Source organism: Taeniopygia guttata, chromosome 2, assembly GCF_048771995.1.
Source record: "Taeniopygia guttata chromosome 2, bTaeGut7.mat, whole genome shotgun sequence".
NCBI classification, from domain to species: domain Eukaryota; kingdom Metazoa; phylum Chordata; class Aves; order Passeriformes; family Estrildidae; genus Taeniopygia; species Taeniopygia guttata.
Window position 1 is genome coordinate 106,600,116 of NC_133026.1, and position 19,323 is coordinate 106,619,438.

General features: G+C 40.7%; 1 protein-coding gene across 2 annotated transcripts in view; it reads left to right on the forward strand.

Annotated features, from left to right (window-relative positions):
- TAF4B (TATA-box binding protein associated factor 4b) overlaps positions 1 to 19,323 on the forward strand; it is a 71,187-nt gene that overhangs the window by 10,262 nt on the left and 41,602 nt on the right. For both annotated transcript variants that reach the window (XM_030266113.4, XM_030266114.4), the window contains exons 2-7: positions 4,910 to 5,058; positions 5,805 to 5,912; positions 9,978 to 10,145; positions 10,251 to 10,373; positions 12,466 to 12,555; positions 15,684 to 16,262. In XM_030266113.4, the coding sequence (XP_030121973.4) occupies positions 4,910 to 5,058; positions 5,805 to 5,912; positions 9,978 to 10,145; positions 10,251 to 10,373; positions 12,466 to 12,555; positions 15,684 to 16,262 (1,217 nt within the window). The remainder of the gene's footprint in view (positions 1 to 4,909; positions 5,059 to 5,804; positions 5,913 to 9,977; positions 10,146 to 10,250; positions 10,374 to 12,465; positions 12,556 to 15,683; positions 16,263 to 19,323) is intronic.

Consider the following 19,323-nt stretch of genomic DNA (forward strand, 5'->3'; position numbering starts at 1 on the left):
GAGCAAAAGACTTATTTTCATTTCCTCACGTTATTCCCTAAGCAGCAGCTCCCAAGAGCTGTTTGGTTGAGCAGCTGGGTTAGAAACCTTGTAATCAAAATGGTGGCTTAACTTGACAGCTTCAGCTTCACCTGTAGTAACAACATAAGGTGTATCTTCACTGGAGCACAAATGCCAGCTGGTTCATCTCAGGAAATTCCTGGGGGAAGTTCCCCTTCAGAAATGTCTTGGGCTTGTCTTATGTGGTGGAAGTTGCCATTGCGGTAGGATGCCTTTAGCGTACATTGATGTTCAGTGCTGCTGGATGAAGCCCAGAGCTTCAGTTGGCAGCACAGGTTTGTGTTAACAACATTGTGGTTTCCTTTACACTATTCCCTGAAACACAGTGAAACCCATGCAGGTGGCATTACATACAGTGGCATAAACAGATCTCTGCTGTTATCCCCCAGCTTGCTGCTCGCTCCAGTGAGGCTTTGGTGCTTTCTAGTTAAAATGCAGAAGTATCTGGAAGCTGCTCCTCCTGCTGACCTGTGTTTCTTGGTTCCTAGGTTGGGAGCTAAACCAAGTTCAGAAAAAGTTGGGTTTCCTTCAGCAATGGTGTTGGGACAGTGAAAATTTGTAGCAGAGGGATGTCAAGTTAGCGAAATGAAATTTCATCAGAAGGCTTCTGGTTTCCATTGCTCACAGTGCTGACATGTCTAGGTAGAGGCTGACCTGCATGGTGGCTGCCAGAGCTTTGCAGGATGGTTGCGTGGCACTCCTTCTCAAGGCTGGTTGTCTGCAGCCCTGGTTCCAGGAGAAGGCAGGGCACTGAGTGTAGATCTCAATGACACCTCTTCAAGGCAGGAAGGTATAGCGTGACTCTGTTTAGCTTTGGAAGAAACAGAGCTGGGTTTTGGTTGTCAGGTACTTCCCCTCCAGGGAGCCCTTCACAGGGTTACAGCTGAAGAAAGATGTGCAGAGAACAAATGGCTGAAACAGCTGATTGTGTTTTAACTGCCTTTTCAGCCATTGTAGGAGAACCAAATAACTTTGCAAAGTACATTTTTTGGTCGGACAGGCAGAATATCTAAGGACAGAAATCTCAATTCATTGCAAAATGCGTTGTTTTTTTTTTAATCTGCAAGAGACATCTGAGTACTCCAGTGAAGCATGTAAGAAATAATCCCTGATGGTAACTGGTCACTTTGGTTTGAAAATACGAACAGCTTTGTAGTCACAAAGGGGTTGTGCCTTGCTCTTCATATCAAAGTGCGTGAATAGTGAGGAAGTCGTTCTCTGAAACAACTCCAGTAAACAATGTTCTAGGAAGTTCAGTCCAAAAGAGGGCCTCTCTAGTGTTATAAGGATGCTTCATCGCTCATTTGCTACAATTGATGCTGATATTTTGCTCAGATTGCCAGTACCTTTTCTGTTTTTAAATGCAGTGATGAGAGGTGTTAGCTGAAATTTTATGCTTCAGTTGTTCAGAGTCCTGTGTTGTTTTGTATGTTCTCTCTTTCTTCCCATTTTCTTGTGGAGTTGCAGTGACTGCAAGACATGATGTGTTTTCACATTTATTTTGTTAGTATTTGCCTTCTAGTGAACATGAAAACAGCTCTTGATAAGAAGTACTATCTCCCCCCCCGCCAAGTGAAGAATGTGGATTCTTGCACTTACCTTCATTTCTGATAGTAGTGTCTTGGTAGCTGCACAAGTCTGTTTACATGACCTTTCTACTGAGAGCTTCAAGGTTACCATCACCTGCTGTTCCCTCATTTCACACTTGTGCAGCTGTATAAAGTGTATGAGACTTCAGGCATTGGTTTGGAGAGCCATGGAACCTCTTCTTCTGTCCTAAGAGACCTCCTGTGCCACCTCTTGGAGTCTGTGCAATTGGCTGCAGTATGGGGTTATTGCTTTTGTTTCCAGGTGGAAGGGGAGTATCAAAGTTGTGAAAAACTGTAATTAAATTGTGGCAATGGGAAGTAAAAAAGAAGTGCTGTTCTCAACAGCTTTCGAAGTGTTTCAAGCAATTCATGTGTCAGCTTACTGTCCCTTTGTGACATTAGGTTGTAACTGCCCAGAACTGTCTCTCGTGCTTGGACAAGATGTGGCTCTTCATTGTGTGGAACTGTAGCTCTAGCAGCTATTTCAAATTCGCCTTCAGCTTTATCTGTGCATCAGGCATCAATAGCGTTAAGTCTGCAGAAACAGTAGTTAGTAGATTACCATAATACTGATTTGGAGTTATAATTTTGCGAGTGTCACAAAGAGCTGGTGCCATGAAAAGGTTACTATGCTTTATTAAAAATTCTGCCACATGGAACAAAGATAGGGAAATGAATGTTTGTTCCGAGGGGAACAATTTCTTACTCCAACTTATATTTCAGTAACAGGCATTATCATAGTTGAATGTTCCAATCAAGGCTATGGCCGCTGGAGTGGCCTTAGGTAACTTCTGTGGATGCTCTCACCAAGTTATTTTCATTTAGTGTGGATGTCCTTGTGTTGCCTAGGGAGAAAGTTGCTTTATATTTTGGCTTACATCCTTTTTGGGATCATTGCTATCCTGCTCAAATATAAAGGGGCTACTTGTTTACCTTTTTTGGCGATATTAATGAATTTACATATGAACTGTATTGTATTTGCATAAACTTTCTAGCTTGCTCTTGAGGTAATTTCCCATCAAGCAAGTAGATTGTGCTGGAAACTCACCCCGTTCAGGTGACTGGAGGATGGGATGCTTTTCCAGCAGGGTCTCGATCTCTGGTGAATACCAACTGAAAATGCAGAACAGTAGTGCAAAACCAGTACCAGGCCTGTGATCAAGTTGAGTGGTATCAATGTGGTTTCTCAAATGCAGAAGTAGAACATGCGCTTCTGGTAATTTGACTTAACAGATAAATATAATGAATAGTGACAAAATATCCAAGTATATGAAAACTAACTCTTAATGCATTCCAAACCTCTAAAGGAATGAAATCATAAGTTTATATGTGCCTTCCCAAAGTAGTAGAGCTGTCAGTGATGTTTTAAACCAGGCTTATAAAAGAAAAGCCTAAAATCTCCAGTAGCAGCCCTTCTGCCATTCTAAATGTAGACCTAGAACACAGAGAAATGCTATTGCTAGTAAAATGTGGTCAGCTTTCTCTCTTTCAGTGAAATCTGCATAAGCATGTGGTCTGAACAAGGGAAACAATGCCCTTTTTCTGGCTGATGATAAATTGTTTGCCATGAATCACTGTCTAAATAAGATGGCGTGAAAAGAAAATGAGAAATCTAATATGTTTTCTATAATTCCGGTTATTCATTGATTAAATGAAATGATCCATCTGCACCTAAATATAATTATAGTCCAGTCATCAGTGGAGGAGGAGAAAGCCGACTTGTCAGGTGGAGTTAGCAGTGCTTTTTCTGAATATGCAACTTGCCTTGTGCATCTGCCCCATGTAGTAAAAGCTTCTTGAGAAAGGAGGGGATCATGTAGATGCTGCTCTTGCAGTTCTCAGCTTGTGTCTGCTATGTAAATGGCAATATGTTGATGTTACAGAATTTTACACCAGGCTTTGTGTTGTCTTGCAATATCCTCTTATGCTTTTAGATGTGGAGGATGAAAAGCTGTTTCTAAGCATGTGGTTAAAAAAAAAAAACACCAAAACATACTCAACAAAACTCAACTTGTGGAGCTTGTGGCTTTTTCTGTTGTATGCATTTAAACTCAGACAGAAACAGTGGTTTAGGCTGTATTGTATGGTTATATTTTGACAGCATTCAGACTAACCAAGTAGTAAAAAGACTTTCATTGCAGTCTTGTTTCACACTAGGAAAGATCGTTAAGTGTGCCTAGAAGATTTGGGTTTCAGACATTGGATAACTTGCAAGAAAGTGTAATGCAGTCCTCCAGAAACCTTCTTTAAGGAAGTCTTAATTACGTATCTGGATTCTCTTGTACTTCCTCCTTCCTTTTATTTGAAAGGTCGGTGTTAACTGAGGGTGTTTGAGGGTGGTCTTTTCAGTGGTGGACTTTGCAGCAGCTGCTCTTGGAGGCAAAGGAGGTGAGACAGCACAAAGGTAGGATTGTCTGCAGCTCTCTTGAAGGATCTCACATGGTACAGACCAAGTATCCATCCAGCTGGCATTTTGTATTTGTGATTGTTTTGAGTCCTCTGAATTTTTCAGAGATGAGCCCTTAGGGGAGGAGGCTTTAGTAGCTGAATGATCTTTTTTTTTTTTTTTTCCCCTTTCTGTTTTGTTTTTAATTCTTTCCCACTGCAATCTCCCTGCTTCAATAAAACCATGGGGTTTAATGCTTTTGGACACACTCTTGACAGAGGGACAGTTTCAAATACCACAGTGACCTTGATTTTTATGGGAGACCACTGCCCTCTTGGTTGGGGAGGATAGTCTTGTTGTAGGTAGGTGAGTTGATACTAATCAGGCTTCAGTTTCCACTGCAGTTCTCTAAGCTTTGTTTTCACCTCTAAGTATGTGCCTAAATGTTCAGAAACTGAAGAGGCAGCCAAGTGTGATAGCAGTGATGAATTTTACAGGTTGAAGAACTGCTTAAAATTAGTGCTAAAGTAATCCCAGTGTGTGTGTATATTTTGTGTGTCTGTCTTTTTAATGTTCCAAATATCTTTTTGACTCAAATGGTGAACTGCTTTGCAGTTTGCATCTTGTATGCACACCGTGTTTCAACATGGCCAATGGTTAAGTTTTTCTCTTGAATTTAGGAATTCTTTTCTGTCATAAGATGCATAGTAAAGCTGATGTGCACTTAATTCTTATATTTCTTGGCAGCTGTTCCATGGAGTAATAAAGTAAATATTACATTATCAGTGTGGTCTAGTTATTTCTTCCACAGAAATATAGGAAAGCCATAATATAACTTAATTTCATAGCCTGAATGTGTTTTTTTTTTCAACAGGAACTGTTCTTATCAGAAGCAGTAATGGTCACCTAATGCTGGTATCTCAACAGTCAATAGCAAAACCACAGAACCAGACACAAAACAGCACAAGTGTGAGACCATCTGTGCCAGCCAGCACACCTGCAGTCAGAATATGTGCTGTGCAGGTAACTTCTCTCATAACTTCAGTTTGACATAGTGTATGGTATGTAGTTCTAAAAGGGTTTGCAAATAAGTTGTGGAGGGTTAAATAAGCATTTGAGCGTTTTCTGAATGGGGTGATGGTGTTTGGTTTTGCACCATTAAACATCACTATATGCTTTGCTTTCTTGCTTGAGAAAAAACTTGTGAGCTGTTACATATGGTAAATGGTAAAGGTCAAATTAGTGAACTCCTCTCTGATTATGATGATGATGTAAACCATTTTAAGAAAAAAATTGCCAGCCAGAATTGCCTAAATCGTTACTGCTAGTATCTAAAACCTTGTGATCCTCTGTTGGGATGTTTCTCCGAAGCAGAGTAAAGCTGAGGACCTTTCCCATGTCCCTAGGATATTCTTCCTTCCCTTAACTCTGCTGCCTTTTTCTTCCATCTCTTGTAGTTTGGTCAGCACACAAGACTAAGGAGCTACAAAAAAAGTAGCAATTTATATATTTCTTTAACCATTTTATTCTGATGATGCATTATCTCTAAATGTCTCTGAATCTGTTATTGAATATTAAAATTACAAAGAGCTTTGTTGAGCAGTGTTTAAACTATATGGACTGTGTGAATAACACCTGTGTTATTACTGTAAGAGAATGTGTCTCGGTTTGTATCTGACCCCAGCTTCAATGCCTATTTTGTCATTGACTTGTCTGACATATGTTCTCTGCCCATGTGTAATTATTTTTTATTTTTATTTTTTTCAAAGAATTCTGGCACACAATTAGTAAAGAAAATAGCAGCTGCTCCTGTGAAAACGTTATCTCAAACAACAAATGCTGTGGTTTCTACTGTTCAGACACCTGCTGTAATACAGGTACTTTGCAAGCTTTATAGTATGGTGGAATGAGTGACAGAAAGAACTAGAGAAAATATGGATGCATTCTTGTTATTTCTAACTGTAATCAGGTTTTCAGTAAGCTTAGTAACCTTTGTCCTCATAACAAATTATTTCCCAAATCTGTTTTTTTTTTAAATGCATAATTTAATTAGGCTTCTGTCAGCATGTGTCAGATAATCTTATCTCACTACACTAGAAAGCACATGAACAATGAATAAAATAAATAAGTTCAGAGAGCTATTTCCAGTGTTTTTGTATGCTGTGACAGAGCTCCTTCAATCTCTTGCTAAATCTTCTCTGGGAGATGTGCTCCTGTTGGAGCACATTTTCCCCTGATTCCTTAGTGGGGAAAAAGGTATACCTGAGATGATGTTGAGGGGAAAATGAGCTGTCTGCACCAATCAAGCTGTTTTTCATGTGTGTGATGTTTTTTCCCCTCATTATAAGCTGAAGGAAGGTCATAGCTGAAGACCTGTCCTCTAATTGAGTGTGGCAGATGGGTTCCACAGGTACAACTGTAAATAGGCAGTGGTTGAAAATGCCTCATTATTTTTAGGTAGTAGTTTTGTCTTATTTCCTAGGTTTTGTTTTGCTTTTTCTAGAGAAAAATGTTGTAGCCCTCTTCTGAAGAGGCTTTTTTCACCTTCAGAGTATGAGATTTTTCCTACATATGGTTCATCCTCTGTTTTTGGGGACCAGACTTCTGGATAAGTGTGTGGAATGAAAAGAAACCTACATTTTTCTGCAGATAGTGTGTTTTGTTCTCATAATCTGGAGGAGAAATCATGAAGAAGTCTGGCTCATATCTGTATTTTGTAACAAGACTTTGAAGGAAACAGCTGTAGCAGCTGTCAAAACACTCTGTAAACGAGCAGGATCAGTCATTCAAAAAATCATGCTGGATGTATGTTCTTGAACCTGAGGATGTTTGAAGGACTGGGGGATGTGTGTGCTGACAGTGGTAACAGTCTGACTAACAAGTTCATCCTTCTTCTATTCTTCTGTATCAGCAACTGAAAACTACTCACACTCTGTGCTCTTTTTTCACTTCCCTCTCACTACAGATGGATAATGTTGGTGCTAAAGTGGCAAACCTAGAGGCCTCTCTTAATACATTTTCTATTTTGCTCAGAATGGAAACAGTGTACACTTTGTGTCTGAATACAGTAATAGATATTCCTTACTTTTGCTTTGGAATACTAACTTGCAAACCCTGTATTTGTGATCTCTGAATAGAGGTCTTTAGTATATGAAAACAATAGTTATTTACTATACTACCCTTGCACTGGGGAAAAGAGATGAAGTTCATCCATCATCTGATGGATGAAGTCACATACGTCCTCACACTCTCATGTGGGTAAACACTGAGGTTCATCATGCTATTAACTTCTGTTTTTAAAACTTTTATCTGCCTTTGGCTTGGTTTTTCTGTACTTTAATTCAGTTTTGATGTAGTCTATTGAACTTGTGTTCTTCTGAGATATTTAAAGACATAGACTTGGAGTATTTTTTGTGACATCCTTGAAGCCCCTCTGTTTTACAGAGGATTGCAAAGCCCTCTGTACAAGCTCCTTGTGCAATGAAGAGTAAATAGATGCAATGTGGATTTATCATGCCATCATGTGGTCATGTTGCTCCTCATCCTGGCATGGACAAGAGAAGAGTGCAGAAAACGGAGTCAGTGCAAAAAGTTGACAGAACCATCTGGAGAAAGGATGGCAGAGCCCTTGAGTCTGATTTCCTTGGCAGCAATTCATTCATCAGTCTCAAAATAACTTCCTGACCTTAGTCTCGATAATTTTTTGGGGTCACAGGATAGGAATGTTGGTGTGGAAGTGTAATGTCACCACAGAAAGTGGTGGAGGGTAGAAAGGAAATAATCCTTGGCTTGGTTGTGCATCTTCAATCTTGTGTGAAATACAGCTTGGAACACTCTCTGCAAAACTCCGTAGGTACTGACTGCAGGATTATTCTTCTCATCAGTGAAAATATTTCCCTTTTCTGACTTCCTGAATGTTTAAGCTATGGGGTTAGACAAAATTACTTGCACATTCTTATTTTTTACCTGTTTCCCAGATGGGGTAACAAAGCTGCAAAGTGTCTAATTAGCATCATGCTGGGGCACTTTCATTTAGATGCAGAGCACTTCTCTTGAAATGACTTCAAAATATGCAGGATTAATGCCATTTTTTTGGTGGTGACCGTTTCTCTGTTGCTCAAAGTGAGAATGAGAATTGTCAGTAGTGAAAAAGGTTGATGGCAGATGACAGAAATTAATTCCCATATATTCATTTTCCTGGGAAAAGGGTCCAGCAGACTTCCTGTTTTTTCCTCCCTCAGCTGATAAAATGCTGTTCTAGTCTTGATGTGTAAGCATGCTGGAATTTGCAAGAGATCAGCTCCTGTTTTCGACTTTTAAAAGCCCAGGGCATTGCAGCTTGGCAGATCTGTACTGTGTCCCCTTCCGTCTTCCTCCTGCCCATCTGTTTGTGGGATTCTTGTGCCCAGTTTGCCTCCCTGTGGTCTCAGAGCTGTTGAGCCTCATCTTTGGAAGAGGCAGTGGTGGTGGCAAAGATCCTGCAGAGAGCTATTAAAGTGTTACCAACAGTGGGAGCCTAGGCTAGAAAGCTTTCTGGTAGCTGCCTGCTGCTTTCATGTCAAGCTGGCAGCAGCTTGGGGAGGGGAGGGCACCCACCTAGAAAACACTTTTGTCATATATTTACAATTTTTCTTAAGGTTTTGCTTTACCTTTAAATGTTTGTTCATTAATTTTCCCTGTCCTGAAAGACTGCTATTCTATATGATGTCTATCCCACTTTTAATTAGTTTTTGTTTTATCCATGGTAGGGTAAGTTAGACTCCTGTCTAGCTCTCTTACGATTGATGCTATTTGCAGTATTAGTTGTGCCTGTTCGACTAAGCTGGGTGCTTAAATGTGTTAAGAGTCAGTGGAAGCCATTCCATAGCGCAGATCTGAACCTAGAATTTGGACTACAAAACCAGACTTTCCATTCGTCTTCACAGGCTTGGATGAGAGATGACACCCAACTTTAGGTTTCAAATGTTAACCTGGAACTCTGCCTCCTGAGTTCCTTCTAGCTTTAAGTTGAGGAATCAAAAGTAGTGTTTTTTTGCATGGGCAGATGCTTTTATTCGTATTTTATTCTGTTGTATCAAATGAACTGTGTTGTTTTTTTGGTTATGGTTTGTTTGTTTGTTCTCTTTAAAATCTGAGGTAGAAATACTTCAATTTAGTGGATTTTAGATTTAGCCTAGTTTGTAAAGAAGGGAGATATTTTTTCCTAAGCCTTAATTACTCTCCTGTTGCTGGAGCTTCTGAATCTGTTGGTAAATTGTAATGAGCTTTTAAAAAGAGACCTCAAAAAATAACTGAATTTTGTGAGAATTTCTGTAAGGGCAGAGGAGAAGGAGCTCCAAATTGCTGCCCACGAGGAAAAGGCAGGAAGAACTTGTTAGGTCCATTTGCTGAGCTGGCTGCTTCTGCTGGCACTTGCATCCTTCCAAAGTGGATGTGATGTCTTTTGCCTGCTCTGTGTATAATAGGAAAAGCAAGGGGTGTTGCCATTGGGAGAGGAGCTTCAGGGCAAGACTGGAAGATAAATAATCACTTCTGGTTCTGCTTTTCTTCAGAATAGTATCATCTGGCTTAGCATTGTCCAAAATCCATTAGTCTTAGATTGTAGGAGCCTGGCAAAGTTAATATATTGGTTTCTTCAAGACAATTTTACTTTCCTCTCTTCCTTCAAAGTTGCCAGCAGTGCTTTGGTCTGGATGTGCCCCAACACCTTTGATTTGTAAATAGAACTTACTGTATTAAATGGAGCTTCCCAAAGCGAATTAATCTAAACTCTAAAAACAAGGAGAAGAATTGTTTCTTTGTGTTTCAAATAGCAGTGTGGAGGGAGGTTGCTACCTTTTTTGCTAGCAGAATCCAGGGTAGTTGCTACCTTATATGCTAGCAGAATCCAGTATGTTTGTCACGTTGTTCCTTGGTTAAAAAGTGTTAATTTTTCTCTTCAGCCAGCAGCTGCAACAGCTAGTGTTACTACAGTTACTGCTGTAAAGCCTTTGAGTACTGGAACACCTGTAAAACTTCCAGTTACAGGACCACCTGCACAAGCTATCTCCCAAAAGGCAGTCTCTGTGAAAGCAGAGGGCACAACAGTAGCACAGACCAGCGCTTCTACAGTAAGGAAAAAAAAGTTTTTAATTAAAAATTAACATTCTGTATGTTCATCAGAGGTTGAAGAGACAGTGCAACATCTAACAGTCTTCTCTTTATTTCCACACTAGGAGATGCTAGAGAATGTGAAGAAATGCAAGAATTTTCTTGCTACACTAGTAAAATTGGCATCTAGCGGACCTCAAGCCCTTGAGATGGGGCAGAATGTGAAGAGTCTGGTGCAAAACCTACTGGTGAGACTTTTTTTTCAAAACAAAGGCTGCATCATTTGTCTATGGATTTTTGACATTTACTTTATCACAGTTTTGTTCCTGTTATTTTGTAGGTTTTTTTTTTAACAGCTCAAGAGTTGGATTTGTGTCTGAGTGCATCTGACCCTTGTTAAGTCTTAATTTATAAATCTTATTTTAACTAAATCCCATGTTGTTTTATTTTCCTCCCTCACATTTCTCTTTCACTTTATGCACACAGGTAAGTGCTAGCAGGAGGGGCTGGTAGCGTTAACACAGCTTCTGGGTCTTTTTTTTTTCATGTTAGTGTAGTTTTGAGTCCTCAGCAGCAAGAATGTGATGTGGAGGTTGCAATGCAGTCCTAAGTCCATACTACTGCTTTACTCCTAGACAGAACTGAGCAGTGGAACAAGAATGACATTATCAATAGCTTAAAACAGTAGGATGGAGCAAACAATGTGGTGGCTGCCAACCTCTCTCTCTTTGCAGGTGGCTTCCGTATGGTGCTTTGTGCTGTATCCCAGCACAGCTGGGTTTTCCTGGTAACGATTTCTCCTGCCACTTCTTGTCATGGCATTTGACCGCTGCCGCTGTGTTGTTGTTCCACCGTAGCAGAAGGCTGTGTGCTGGTGGAGGGGGGTGGCTTTGCTAGTGGGACCAAAGGGCTTTTCAGTCTAGGAAGGTGTGATGTAGACAGGTGTAATTTCAGAGAGCAGATTGTTTGAAGAATGCAGCCTTGCAAAAATTTGATTCCTTAGCCTCTGTCCCTGCTGGAATATACACCTTCCTTCTCTGGGAAAAATAGAGTTGTTCTTTCTTGTGCTTACAGTACTTGGTTTTTGGTTTTGTCTTTTTTTGGGTTTGTTTTTTTTTTTTTTTTAAGAGCAGTTATTAAGAGATGTTAATACATTGCTAACTGCACACTTGTTTGCTTTTTGTAGTAGTTTAAAAATCTGCTATTTGGTATGTGTATGATTTGTGTGTATGAGAGAAATGAGTAAATTGCAACTGGGAAGCAAAATGGTCCTTAAGGCAGCATTTCATGAAGTAGGTGTCAAGCACCCTGTATGCACCGAACCTCAGTGTGCCAAACCGCTTGCATCTGCATCAGTGAGACCTGGGTGACCCTTGTCTGCATCTCAGTGAGATCTAACAGGCAACAGATCAAGTGGCTAAATGGGAGAGCTGCTGGAAGCTCTGTTTGTCTGCAAATACACAGTCTTAAAAATCCCTGTTCTGGTTATGTAGCAACTTGGAACAGTTTCTCCAGGGTGAATATGAGTGAGAGGAGTAATTTCTCAGCAGAAATGGAGATTGGTGCTGCTCTTTGTGTGTCTGTACCTTCTTGGGGGAGGTAGTGTTCTTGATGACTCTGGGAGGGTGAGGAAGAGCAGTAGAGTCTGGGGCTTAGCCCTGTGTACAACTGAGGGGTCACAGAAGTTTACTGCAGTTTCCTAACCCTCCTGAGCCCCTGAGTCAGGTGTTTGTGTTGGGACAGGCTGGAAAGCATTAAGAAAGGAAACAGTACTCTGCAATTCAGACGACTGTTACCTGGGGATATGCAGAAATGTTTTGATTGCTTTGGAAAGAGTGTGTTAAATGTTCTATTATGCTGTGAATGCAGTAGTCTGGAATTGTCTTATAAAAACTGCTAAGTTGTCATTAGTCTTAAATGTCTCAAAGTTTATTTTTATGCAGATAAACTACCTTTACTGAAAGAAGTACTAGTAGTTGATTTTAAATACATCTACATAATAACAGGGTACTCAAAGGGATCAGTGTTGCTTATAAACTTCTTTCTATCCCTTCACTTCAGTGACTGGGTGTGAACACCTATCCCTAAGTGTATTAATTGTCTGTAGCTGAAAAAAGCATATACAGCTTGGGCAATACTATATGAACATTACAACATTATTCTATCCTAACTCCCCCTTTTTTTTTTTCTTTTTTAATTAAAGCAGGAAGAAAGCTTTTGAGTACTGAAATTGAACGATGCCATGATAATACAAGTTTCCATGACCTTTTGATACATCTTGGGAAAAAACTGTGGTGGATTCAGTTATAACTCACTATTGTAATTATATTTTCCTCTTAGGAAGCAAAAATTGAGCCAGAAGAATTTACAAAAAAGTTGTACATAGAGCTTAAGTCATCTCCACAACCATATTTAGTTCCTTTTCTCAAGGTAAGTGTCTGATTATGGATATGTAGTATTTAAAGAGGGAAGGGAGGAGGACCAGAAAAGAAAAGAGTTGGGGCATTCAAATTTGTTCAGGTCAGTTGAAGAGTGGTACTCAGGATAGCTCTGTGACTGTTGTGCTTGGAAAGGCAGTTCTTAAGGGGAAGGGAAGTTTTTGAGGAGTAATTTATACTGTGTTCCTAATGTTGTAGAATAATTGCCCTCTAGGTGTTAGTGGAGACTAATATGCTGGGAGCTGTGCATCTAATCTACACTAGAGCAGCTGTGTTAAGATGACCTCCTACTTTCTCATCAAAATTGTAGCAGTTCTAACTCAGAGGCTGACAACAGTGGCGATGCACAAGCTCATGCCATGTTAAAGATCAAAGAATCTGCATAAAGCTATTCATCTTCTGCTGGTTTATGTTTAGCTGGAGGCAGAAAAATCTCTACCCTTTGCTCCAGAAAGGGTCTGACAAGACTACTGTAGCTTGGGAAAAGGATCCCAGGGACTCTACTTCTGTTCAAGCAAATAAGCATATAAAGGAAAAAATGCTTCCTTGAGACTCTTAATCATATTATAGAATGGTATTAACAAAGTAAAAATTAATTATACAGCAAGCATTAAATCTCAGTGAAAACATGGAAAACTATGTTAAATTTACTAAATTTCAATGCACAACATACTCTTAGGTTTGTTAGATCTCTACATTCATTATAGGCATGATGGTGAATAAAAGAACAGTTAAGTGGTAAAGCTGGGACAGAGATTTCCTGGAATTTTCCCTTTTCCTTGATATTTGACAGGCCACATAACAATGCATGTGCTAATGTTGAATTTGCTGTAGATGGCTGGTGTTAATCTGCTCAAATCTGGGATAAAAATTTTCCTTTCAGTGCCAACTTCTAAATGCCTTGCTAATAAATTTGCCATGAGTCTGAAAGAGTGCAGTCATCTCTTTAAGCTGAGATGGGAGATTCAGATTTGATATTAGAAAAAATAATTTTCACAGTTAGGATAGTCAGACATTGGAATGGGTTGCCCAGTGGGGTGATGCAGTCACCATCCCTGGAGGTGTTTAATAGGATCTGGATCTAGTGCTAGGTGGTGAGATTTAGTGGTTTAGGGGATGCAGTGGTGGTGCTGGACTGATGGTTCGACTTGATGATCTTAAATGTCTTAAAAGTCTCTTCCAACCTTGATGATTCTATGATACCCAAAATTTTCTAATTGGTCGTTTATTGCCTGTTTAATTTCTTGGAGGCTTCTTAAATGCCCATGCAAAAGCCAGAAAAATAAACAGCTCTGAGAATGGGCTTTCTGCATCCAGTGTGGCTCTGGCTGCAGAAGGACCAGGCTGTGAGTACAGGGTCAGTGTGACTGGCACTCACAGAAGTGCTCAGCTGTTTTAAGAAGCCATCCAACAATGTGAAGAGCTGCTACACTTGATGCAGAGAACTCAAGGCAATTCTGCAGGGGTTAAGTTGGGTTCATCAGCATGGGTCAGACCCTGGCCTGTCACAGAAGAGCCCTTGTGTGTTTCATCCGCGGCGCACTGCCAGGTACTGGCATCATCTAGGCTTCCTTGATTTGGGCAGTGTCCATACCACATAATCCTTGGCATGGTGCTCTCTCCCTGTTGTGTGCTACATTAACAAAGAGACACTGTGACTTCAGAAGTGTTGTTCAGACTTGGTCAGAGTTAGCTGACTTTGCAGTGTTGCCAATCCTTTAAAACATCTTGCACCCACATTGCCTTTTCCTGAAACACTGTAAGGGTGTGCAGTTGATACACACAATTAGGCTGATCTGTAACTGAGCAGCTGTGACAGGACTGAGTGCCAAATGGAGGATGACTTCAGGAGCACTTCTCAAAGGTGCTAAGAGGATCAATGCTGGCCTTGTTTGTGGGGGAAATGTTTGCAGCTTGAGTCTGGAAAGAAATGTGATACGGCTTTTTGCCAATCCACTTTTAGCTAGTGAAGTGGAATTTTAGGGAGGTCTCTCTGGAGTCAGCTCTTATCTTTGAGCTGCAGGTTTTTGATGAAGTTTTGCATGTGTTTCGTTTTGTGTGTTCCAAGAGGTGGAAAAAGTACAGCAGCTTTGGCTGTGAAGCCTGCTTGATTTTCAAGTCTGCTGGATGCTTTTGGTACATAAATTGCATCAGAAGCTAAGCAGCTTTTTAAAAGAAAAAGAAGTGAATGTTAAAAAACAGATGGGCTGCAAAAGGCTCAGTTGTAGAAACAATATGATTACTTGATAAGCTGGCATGTGAGACATGCACCTTTTGCATGAAGTCCAAAGTGGCAGCACTTTGTTAGGAACTCTTAGAAACTTTAGCAACTGTTAAGAGAGGAAGAAAAAACATAAGGGTTTTCAAGAATATACAGGTAGCTGCAGAACTGTTTTCCCCTGGTTCAGAGCCATAGCAGATTATGAACAGTGAAGGAGAAAAATCTGTAGAGAGTTTGAAGATTATTCCGTCCATTAACCTTCTCAAACACAGCTGTAGTAAAAATGAGATGTTGCCAGATTCCTTTACTTTTGTTCTCCTATTGCAGAGAAGTAGGTGGCTGAAGTTGTGTTGCTGCAGCTCTACAGACATTATTAAAGTGGTATCCCCCCCTAGTGTAGATACAGCTGTATTGGTATAGAGGTATTCTTGTCTTCAGAGCTTGTTCCTGACTTTATTGGATAATTGGTAGCTCCCTATCAGGCTCCATGAAATAAACACAGCTGTTCCAATAGAGCAGGGTTTTTTTGGCAAAACAAAATTCTTTGAGGTAATAAAGCAGTTAAAATAATCTTACTCTGAAACATAAATTCCAAATTGAAAAATCTAAACAGAAGAACAAAGTTATAAGGGTTTCCCCATAGATGGGATTACTATGTGTAGTGTAGCTGTGGTGATGGTTGACCTTTGCTCAGCTGGTGTTGGTGTTCCTCGTCATCTTCACTGAACAGGATTGTCATGAATTTAAAGGTGCCTGAAATTTAGCAAAACTCGTTTGTTGTTTATTGTCTCATGAAAAATTTAATTGGAAAATTAAGAAGAGGATTCAGTTACAAATGTATTATTATTGTAGAAAACTCTGCTGCTACTACATCCAGTGTTTTTTCATTTTTCTTTTAGAAAAGCGTGCTTGCCCTAAGGCAACTAATGCCTAATCCTCAGAGCTTTATCCAGCAATGTATGGAGCAGACAGCCCCAACTCAAGAAGTGGTTTCCACTTGTCCCTCTGCAGTACCAGCTCCTGCGACAGAAGCGGCAACTTCGACTGCAGCAACAACTGCTCTTCCAGCTGTAAAACCTGTGCCTGCCTCTGCAGCGGCCACAGCCCCTCTAGTTATCACACCAGTCCTTGCCAGCACATCGGCAGCTGCTCCTCTGCAGGCTGTGAAGGCCATTCCTTCCCCTGTCATGGGGCCAGCATCACTCAGGCCCGCAGCTCCCGTCCTCAGCACACCCGTGGCATCGTCCGGGCTGACCACTGGCCGGCCTGGCAAGCCGCTCTTCCCCTCCACGCTGCCAGCGCCCTCTCTGCAGTCTGCAAAGCCAGTGCTGGTCTCTGCAGTGGCATCTTCAGCAGCAACCCCTCTCCAGCCTCTGAAGCCAGCCATTGGAACCCCCATTGGTATTAAGATCTCGCAGCCCAGCTCCATGGTGGCGCGGCCAGCGGGTGCTCAGCAGGTGGTTAAAGTGAAGCAGCTGGTAAGGTGGATTCTCTGCTTCTCTGTAAGAACCCGGCTCCTTTACTTTGATTCTTGCCATTTAATAAAGAGCATGCCTGTTTGGACCTCTGGTTCTTCTTTTGTTTTTTTCTTTTAATATATGCAGCTAGTCTGTCTTGAGTCCATCAGTTATGTTTGTGATAGTTTAGAAATGCTGAGCCCTTGCTGGAAAGGTGAATCTAAAGCCAAGCTGTCAGCTTGGTCTCTTGTAAGACATGTTGACCACCGTTTCACCAGACTAAACATCCATCTTGAGACACAGGGGGATACGAGGTCTAGCCCCCACTAGGCCCACAGCCAGGCACCTGGAAGAAAGATTAGGAAATGCAAGTGTCAGAAACAGAAACTGCTGATGAGAACTTCTGTTGTGCTGAACAGAAACTTACATTAATTGCTCCTGGATGCCCTGTTAGGGCTGTGCCTCGGCTAGCCACCAGGGATGCCAGTCTCTCTCCCCTGGTAGTCCCTGCCCTGGGTACTTGGCAGGCACAGGTGGCTTGATATTGTTCAGTGATATGTTATCTGCAATGCATGAGCTACCTCAAGGAGCTTTTCTGAGCTGAGTTCTGACCTCCACGTTTACTAAGATGTGTTAATTATGAAGTTGTCCAAAAGTGAATTTTTTCTATCAGGCCTCATTAGCTAACAAATTCCAGGAGGAATAACTGTCTTATTAAAACAATACCCTCAAAAGCAATGTGTTAACATTTTTTATTCTTGGCACAGGTTAACTTCTTGCTAATATTAATATTAAATACCAAGAAACTGTGGATCACAGGTGTGCCCAGAAGAGCAACTTTGTGAGATAAATTAGGTTTGGCTAATATTAGATGTTTAGGATACCAGGTAGCATGGTGTCCAGCTGGTCTACCTGTAAGTAACGCCTTCAAGTATTTTGAGAGAATTAGTCTCCCTTTGGCAGATAAAGAACTCAATTCTTGCAAAGGAATTCCTTGTAAAAATTATTTTTCCTTAATAAAGTGGGAAAATCTATTAGACTTCCTGTGAAACCAGATTTATGTTCCACAGGTATGGTAGGACATCTGCAGTGTGAGTTTTCTTTTTAGGTTGGCTATTATGTGTACTTGATTTAACAGTGTTCAGACCCCTAAAATGTTTGCTTTTTTAGTTCTTTCAAAGGGCATAAGGTAGATGTAATACAAGAATCTTGCATTCTAAATAAAGAGTTCATGCTATGGTTAGCGTAAGCTAGCATAAGCATGAGCTTTTCACCTTTCCAGACTTGCTTAAAAAGAACATACCCTGGGATGGATCAGGAGACCTTTTCTGAGTAGATTTGTTAAAAAAAAAAAAAAAAAAAAAAAAGCAAAATACCCTTAACCCCAAAACTCCAAAGAAAAGTTATTAAGCATATGCACTGACAATCTTGGCTAGTAGTAGCTAAAGTCAAATTAGAAAAGGAGTTGGTACTCATATTGTCTTCGAGGGCTACATTTGAAATTCCAGCCAGAAGAAAAGGAGAATTTCTTAGGCAGTACAGGGGCAGGAGAGCAGTTTGTTGGCTACACAGCAAGTCTTGTAATCCAGGGGAAAGGTTGACCATCTGTACAAATAGGCAAGGAAGCTTAGCTCCACACAGAGGAGTCAAAACACTTTTGTGTTTTGGTGTATTGGTGAACTCAAGAAATGGCTTCTGCCTCTACGCTGCTGCAGTGTGGCACTCTGCTGCAATTGCTTTTCTTTGCTGTACTTACTTATATTGAATTGCATACAAAACATGTTTTTATCCTCATCTGGGTATGCGCAGTGATTAAAATACTTGCTCTTCTCAGATACAGTTGAAGGACTGAGTTGGCTGCTTCACAGCTTAGCCATATCAGGAGCTTGGTGTTTGTTCAGACAACTTACTAGCACAAAGGGCAAATTAATAGGAATGGCTGTATCTCCTATGGCTTCCCAGATGCCTTTTCTTGAAAGGGCAGAGGGACTATTTTCTCCCATAAGGAAACAAATCTGGACTGCCCTTCCTAAACAGAAGGGTCCTATTGCCAGCTGAAAAAGGAAGCACACTGCCAGCTGTGCAAATCTGTTCATACAGTGCTGCCAGCAATTTTTTCCCTTTTCAGCCCACAGGGATGTCTGATGCCATACACTCCCTCTGCATGCCCCTTTCTAATTTTGGCCTCTTGTGCTTGAGAGAATTTGGACTCTCATGTGCCAGCTCCATTATAATGTTGGTGGTGCTCAAGAATGCAGCACTGCTGTATTTTAATATCAAATTTGTGACTGGAGTGATGCAACATGAAACTTTTCATTTCTGTAGCATTATTAACAAAACTCTGTGTGGACACTTCAGGACCTGTTCTTCAAGGGTGCTCTTGGGATTGATTGCATTTTTGTGCTGTGAGAGTTGCACATTTTGAAGTATTTTCTTCTCTGACTTTCTTAACACCACCTCATTTAAGGGTGTTGGCTTACAAAGACTTGGTCATCTTGGAAATAAAGTTTATCTTGCTCTAGTATTGCTTTGTCTCTTGTTGAAGCACCATAAATGAAAATTTATATTACCAGATGCTGGCATCCATTGCTGAGAAAGCTGCTGTGATATTACAGCTTCATGTCAGGCATAACCAGCTAGGGGTTTATGGTGTAGTCCCCACAGTTACCAGTGAGACACCCTGCCTGGAGATTATTAATGATTGAACCAAGGAGTGAAGTGTTTATGCTGCTGCAACTGCTTGTTCTTAGTGAGTTGTTAGTGTCATGTCCCCTCAGAGTTGAGCTTTAATGAACAATCTTCTCCATTTTTTTTTTTTTTTGTCCTGGTTATTGCTCTTGCATTCAATTAGTGGGGCTTCCTTCATGAAGCAATACTGCTTGTGTGTGATGATACCTCAGCATCCCTCTGCTGATATCCAGACTTTGTTTTATGAATGTAAAACAGGTTCAGTGGGGCTAATCAAAGTCTCTTTCAGGCAGCTGTCTCTTCATTGTCAGCTGAATATTGTGTTGCATTTCTTTTAACTTAAGAACATCAATAATTTTATTCTGATGTCTGTGTCAGCCTGCTTAACAGCACA